Source organism: Cebus imitator, unplaced genomic scaffold (assembly GCF_001604975.1).
Source record: "Cebus imitator isolate Cc_AM_T3 unplaced genomic scaffold, Cebus_imitator-1.0 Scaffold210, whole genome shotgun sequence".
In the NCBI taxonomy this organism is placed as follows: domain Eukaryota; kingdom Metazoa; phylum Chordata; class Mammalia; order Primates; family Cebidae; genus Cebus; species Cebus imitator.
In genome coordinates, this window is record NW_016107525.1 from 1,787,364 (window position 1) to 1,794,622 (window position 7,259).

The 7,259-nt window shown below is 37.6% G+C and overlaps 1 protein-coding gene across 9 annotated transcripts in view; it reads right to left on the bottom strand.

The window, feature by feature from the left end:
- The window catches only part of DIAPH2 (diaphanous related formin 2), a 914,924-nt gene that overhangs the window by 242,940 nt on the left and 664,725 nt on the right, over nt 1–7,259 (bottom strand). For all 9 annotated transcript variants that reach the window (XM_017548566.2, XM_017548564.2, XM_037745740.1 and 6 more), the window contains one exon: nt 6,213–6,377. In XM_017548566.2, the coding sequence (XP_017404055.1) occupies nt 6,213–6,377 (165 nt within the window). The remainder of the gene's footprint in view (nt 1–6,212; nt 6,378–7,259) is intronic.

The window sequence follows — 7,259 nt, forward strand, 5'->3', positions numbered from 1 at the left end:
TTATTCTGACTAAAATGGGGCCAATGGATTAGGAAATAAAAATGAGTAAGAGAAGAAGACACAGACACCAGTCAGAAGGTCATTATTAGAGTCCAGCCAAGAAATGGTTAAAGCCAGGAACTCAAATAGCATCAATGGGCTTGGAGAGAAATGGATGGATTCAAAAGTTATCTAGGATTGGGCACAGTGGCTCATGCATGGAATCCCAGCATTTTTGGGAGGTTGAGGCAGGAGGAATGCTTGAGGCCAGAAATACAAAATCAGCCTGGGCAACATAGTGAGACCTCATCTCTACTAAAAATTAAAAATTTAGTCAAGCATAGTGGTGCACGCCTGTAGTCCTAGTTACTCAGGAGGCTGAGGTGGGAGGATCACTTGAGTCCAGGAGTTTGAGAATACAATGAGTTATGACCACACCACTGCACTCCAACCTGGGAAACAGAGTTAAGACCCTGTCTCAATCAATCAATCAATCTGGAAAGTAGAAGCACTTAAGACTGAATAATGGCATAAAACACTATGATTACTTGGTATCATTTAGCATCTTAACACTTAGCAATTTCAATGCTCATCTAGGAGCTGTTCCAAAGTTTATCAAATGAAGAGTAGCACATACTGATTTTGTTGAGGAGAAATCTACTAGCATGATTAATAGCAATGGTAACATTTTCAAGTTATGTCAATGAATCTAATAATTCTGCAAAGCCTTATTCCTATATTTCTAGTATATGAGGTACAGAATGAGGACACACACAACAAATATTTATTGAGTGCCTGGGCAACATATTGTTCTTTTAAAAAAACAAAACAAAAACACACAGAAGCAGTAGGAAACTGACAGATTTAAAACAGCAAAGAAGAATTTTCTATAATTTATTTGGAGCTATGAAAGTTATTGAAGTATAATACTTGCCTTGAACACTTTCCCAACAGCTGAAATTAATTGTTATGCCTAAGCAAGATACTGCATGGTGGTGAAACATATACGGTTCAGTGATTTTGAACATTCCATTCAAAATATCTCAAAAGAAAAAAAAGACTATTTGTGCAGTCAACTATTTGAACTAGCAGAATGACTGAAGCACATAAAGGAGAATAAGCAAAAATGATGTTTAGACATTGCATAAATATGGAATTGGATTTTTTAATTTATACTTACGGGGTACAAGTATAATTCTGTTATATGCATGGACTGCACAGTGGTCAAGTCAGCTTTCAGGGTATCTATCCCCCGAATAACATATATCCTACCCATTAAGTAATTTTTCTCATTATCCACGCCCCTCCCACCCCGAAACCCTCCTGAGTCTCCATTGTCTATCATGGAATTTGACTTTCTTCCACAAAATATTCAACTTAAATCTAGCGCCTATGAATTTGTCTATATTGTACGCTGCTCTTTAAACTCTTATGAAATCTCTGAGAAATTAACCAGAGAGTCTTAATTCTGAATTTAGAAATGTTTGTAATTACATACATCCTAACACCAATATATTGAACATTCATCTGGAATACCTTTAATATCCTCATTAGGTGAGTAATATAGAATATGAATATTAACTAATAGAGAAGTATTCCATAGACATTACCCAATTCTACTTTCATTCATCTGAATTGATTACTTTGAAAAAGGCCTTAATCTATAATGTCAACATCTTTTGTTTATTTCTGTTTGCCCCCTATTTTAGAGGATCTCTCTATCTGAGGAAGATTTTTTGGTATATGCATTTTGTTTATGCTACACATGCCAAATAGATCTCCCAAGATGAAACTCTGAGCTCATTTGGAAGTAATTTTTGGTAGCACATGAATCAGAATTCTTATTTTCTTCTCAGCACTACTGGTATTTTATTGCTTCCATCTATAGTCCAATATGCTTTTAGTGCTAAGAACCCTGAGGCCAAACACACAAAGCACTAAGAAAATGGGAACTTCTGGCGATTACAATTTTTGCCTTTCTTTCAAGGTTTTTCCCTCCCCTGGGAGAGTGAAATCACTTTAAGTTCACTATGAAACAGGAACATGGTGAGCACAAATGATTGACTGAAGTTGGTGATGTTGATTTAGGAATCTTCGACTTAAAGGTCAGGTATAAAAACCTTAAACCTGCTTGTCAAAGTCCGCTTGTCAAATGCCTATGGAGTTTTCAAGACTCTGCTCAAATGTCACTTTTTCTATGAAGGCCTCTCTGGCCAACACAGGCAGAGTCAGGCAGTTCCTCCTTTATATTATTATCACACTTTAACATATTTCTGTGGCAGCACTTATCAAATTATATTGCATTTGTTTGCCTGTCTCCACTCATGATAGAGAGAAACCATTCTCTTCCTTTTATCTGTGAACCGGAGCATTACCAAAATGAAGTTGGCTCTCAATAATTAATGGAAAGGATGGTCAGAAAATGGTTAATAATACTTTAATCTGCATAGCATAGGTTTCAAGGTTTTTTCACATAGTAAGGAAGTCATGACTTAAATTATTTTCTGTCTTTTATAGACAAGGAAACAAATGCCCAGAGAGGTTATATGACCCACCCATGTTCAAAACAGCTAATATGTTGCACACCTAATTGTCATGGCAGCAAGTTGATAAAGATTTGCAGATAGAAGTGGTAGCAGGACTGTTATATAAGGCAAAGATGTCAATGGCTGGCCAGGAGTGCATTAGGTAAGTGTTTCAGATTGGTTGACATATTTTATGATCTGAATATTTGTTTTGAAAGTAAATCTTAACAGGGTCTCAGGAAATTAACTTAAATGGACATGAAACTGGACACAAGAATATAGAATTATTATTTTTGTTTTGTTTTGTTTTCTTGAGACAGACTTTCGCTCTTGTCGCCAAGGTTGGAGTGCAATGGCACGATCTTGGCTCACTGCAACCTCTGCCTCCCAGGTTCAAACGATTCTCCTGCCTAAACCTCCCGAGTAGCTGAGATTACAAGCATGTGCCACTATGCCCGGCTAATTGTGTATTTTTAGTAGAGACAGAGTTTCTCCATGTTGGTCAGGCTGGTTTTGAACTCCCGACTTCAGGTGATACGCCCACCTTGGCCTCCCAAAGTGCTGGGATTACAGGTGTGAACCACCACACCTGACCAAGAATATCAAATTATTTATAATCAGTAACAATATGTGACAAATTCTTACTTTGTACTCAAGCTACACGTGAAGTCAGCAGAAAGACATAAAACATATCCTACATATGTATGTAATATATATGACTGCCATCTCTGAAATTCTGACGGTGACTCAGACTAACAAGGAATAGAGTTCTTAGAGATCAATCCTCTAACTCTTTCTTCTGACAAAAGACAGACAGACAGAAATGGATAGCTAGAAAGGATAAATGACTTACTCGAAGTCACACAGCTTTGTAGTGGCAGGACCAGGACAAAAAAATCAGGTCTCCTAAACAATAATATTGTTACATTTTTAAAAAACAAATTATGATTGAGAAGTGATATAAGTAGAGTTCCTAGCCTTCTAGGCAGCTGGCTAATATGAGTGCACATAGGCTGTAACACTGGAATTATCATTAAAAGAATGCTGCAACATGGGGGAAGTACCCCATCTACTATTGTGTGTCTGTGGATTAGGGAGGTAAGGGAGCATATAATATGACAGACAGTGTTTTAGGATCTAAATGGAGATCAACAATATTAATATTTATTTTTATATAGTTTACATATATATTCTTTTATTTTTATTTATTTGAGATACAGTCTTACTTTGTCTCCAATGGCTCACTGCAACCTCTGCTGCTCAGGTTCAAGCAATTCTCCTGTCTCAGTCTTCTGAGTAGCTGGGATTACAGGTGCCTGCCACCACGCCTAGCTAATTTTTGTATTTTTAGTAAAGACAGTGTTTCATCCTGTTGGCCAGGGTGGTCTCAAACTCCCGACCTGAGGTGATCCGCCCTCCTTGGCCTCCCAAAGGGCTGGGATTACAGATGTGAGCCACCACACCCAGCCACATTTATATTACCTTTTTTTTTTTTTTTTTTGAGAGAGAGTCTTGCTCTGTTGCCCAGGCTGGAGTGCAGTGGCATGATCTCAGCTCACTGCAACCTCCACCTCCCTGGTTCAAGCAATTCCCTGCCTCAGCCTCTTGAGTAGCTGAGATTACAGGCACGCGCCACCATGCCTGGCTAATTTTTGTATTTTTAGTAGATGCAGGGTTTCACCATGATGGCCAGGGTGGTCTTGAACTCCTGACCTCGTGATCCACCCGACTTGGCCTTCCAAAGTGCTGGGATTACAGGCGTGAGACACCGCGCCTGGCCCACATATATATTCTTATATATCCACTCACCCACAGACATTGTTACAAAAAAATTATTGGATTTATTTCAGTATGTCAACTAAAGTATATTTTGTGGTCCTCATTCCTTTTCAATGCACATTTTTTTCCTTTTTGAAAATAATCCAAGTACTGTAGATATAACCTGTGCGCTTAAGTGTTCATAGCATATAATCAGCTTTTTAGTTTTGAAAATGATTTGACCACTTTCTCTTACCCCTGTTATCATTGCCAGTAGAACACATTCTACTAATTATGGGTTAGCCAAAAAGTATGTGTCCCTATGAAACGTCAAAGACCAAAATCAACTAATATTTCCAGCAAAAAAAGAAGACATACGATCATATTTCTGGAAGTTTGTGGTTTAACTTCTGTGACCAAAGCTGCTTGTTTCACTGTTGGGGTGTGCTCTGGGTTATAGGCCCTGGGTTAGGAGATGAAACCAATTTGATTTCCACAAGCATATTCATATCTCACAGATGAAGTCACACCAAAATCAAATGATTTCACCGGAAAACAGCATTGACAAAGAAAGTACTGTTTTGGGAATAGAAACATACCTCACACTGCAATGACTCTGTTTGCCAACTGACATTCCTGCTGGGGATTATTACTAGTGGTCCTTCTTTCTAATATATAAGCTGGGCGTGATGGCTCACGCCTATAATCCCAGCACTTTGGGAGGCTGAGGCAGGTGGATCATTTGAGGTCAGGAGTTTGACACCAGCCTGGCCAACATGGTGAAACCCTGCCTCTACTAAAAATATAAAAATTAGCCAGGCGTGGTGGCATGCACCTGTAATCCCAGCTACTCGGGAGGCTGAGGTGGGAGAATCACTTGAATCTAGGATGCAGAGGTTGCAGTGAGCTGAGATTGAACCACTGCACTCCAGCCTGGGCAACAGAGCCAGACTCTGTCTCAAAAAAAAAAAAATCTATTGCAATACTAAATATGCAAAAGGATTATTATGGATGAAAACAATATATATATATATACACACATATATATATATGTGTGTATATATATATATATACACACATATATATATATGTGTGTATATATATATATACATATATATATGTGTATATATACATATATATATCTCAAACAGGTAAAGATATATATATTAAAAGAAGATATATATATAAAATATATATACAGATATACATATATAAAGATATATATATATAAACTCAAAAAACTATATATATATATATCTGTTTGATATCAACCATTGTGCATATCTTTCTGTTACTATTACGGAGTAATCTTCCTGCTACTTCTCTGTTGGATGCAAAGGAGGTGTATTTCCACAGCATTTATATAGCAAAGCCTTTGATTCCTTTTAGCATCATAACTTGTAGCCTAATTGCCCACCCCCAATTAATGCTAATATTTCCTGTAATCCTCAAGAGTTCCAGTTTAAAACAAGAGCCCACATTGTGAAAGAAACTTAAGATCGTCAAGATCATTTACACAGTCCAATTCAAAATCAGTTTCTCATTTAGGCTGTGAAAGAAACTTGTTTGTAAATCATAGCATTTGAATTTATTATGTGAACGATTCTAGATAGTAATTTTTAAGCTATGTAAAATTATAATATTATGCTATATAAACATTGAGATTATTTAAGTATCAATTCATTCACTTTCTATCAAATTTCAGTAAAATATTTCCCATGTATACCTAACATTGAAGATAATTCATTTAGGTCCCCATTATGTTAAGCCAGCCATGACTTATAACTTAATTTTTAGCCATGTCACAGGTATAAAATATTTGCCAATTCTTGTTAAAAAACTGTCATATGAAATCAATATAGTCAATAGGAACATAAAATGACAATAGAAGGAAGACATTCAGAAATGTAAGCAACAGGCCTTGCAATGCTTTCAGCTGTATTTACTCACCAAAAACAAAGTTCGGAAGTTGTTGAGATCACCAAAGAACTCTTCTATGCTCACTGTCTTTGAGTCAAAAATGAAGTATTCTCCAAGATTCTCATAGAGTTTCAGCATGTTGTTGTGCATGGTGGAGAGTTTTTCATACTGTTCTCTGGCACTCTTTGTAAAGCTGTAGCTTTTTGTTAAGGAACATGACCCAACAATACCTTTCAAAGGCAATCAATAGGTGTTAAGATTGAATGAAACCATCACCATCACTTCTATAAATACATTAGTAATTCACAAACACTTGTGTATAGTTTGTTAGGGCTGCCATGGTAAAATACCACAGGTTAGGTGGCTTAAACAACAGAAACTTATTTTCTCACAACTCTGAAGGCTAGGAGTCCTAGATCAGGGTCTTGGTGGGTTTGGTTTCTTCTGAGGTCTCTTCATAGTCGTTCCTCTGTTTCCTAATTTCTTCTTCTTACATCAGACATATTGGACTAGGACCCACCCTCATCATTTTAACTTAATTACTTCCTTAAAGTCCCTATGTTCAAATATAGTCCCATTCTGAAACACTGGGTGGTTAGAACTTCAACATATGAATTTTGTGGAAGATACAATTTAGCCCAAAATAACTTGCTAGAGTTATTACATTGGTTAGTGAGTCTTGAAGATCTCTAAATTAGGCAGAACTATGCAATATGTAACCACACAGAACATGTTTGTTAGAAAATGTTTGCTAAATGAAAGCACATAGGCATAAACACCAGAAAAAGGCCTCATATATTTTTGTAAGTAAGGTAGAAAACATCAGATCGCGTGGCCGGGCGCGGTGGCTCACGCCTATAATCCCAGCACTTTGGGAGGCCGAGATGGGTGGATCACGAGGTCAAGAGATCAAGACCATCCTGGTCAACATGGTGAAACCCCGCCTCTACTAAAAATACAAAAATTAGCTGGGCATGGTGGCGCACGCCTGTAGTCCCAGCTACTCGGGAGGCTGAGGCAGGCGAATTGCCTGAACCCAGGAGACGGAGGTTGCAGTGAGCCGAGATCGCGCCATTG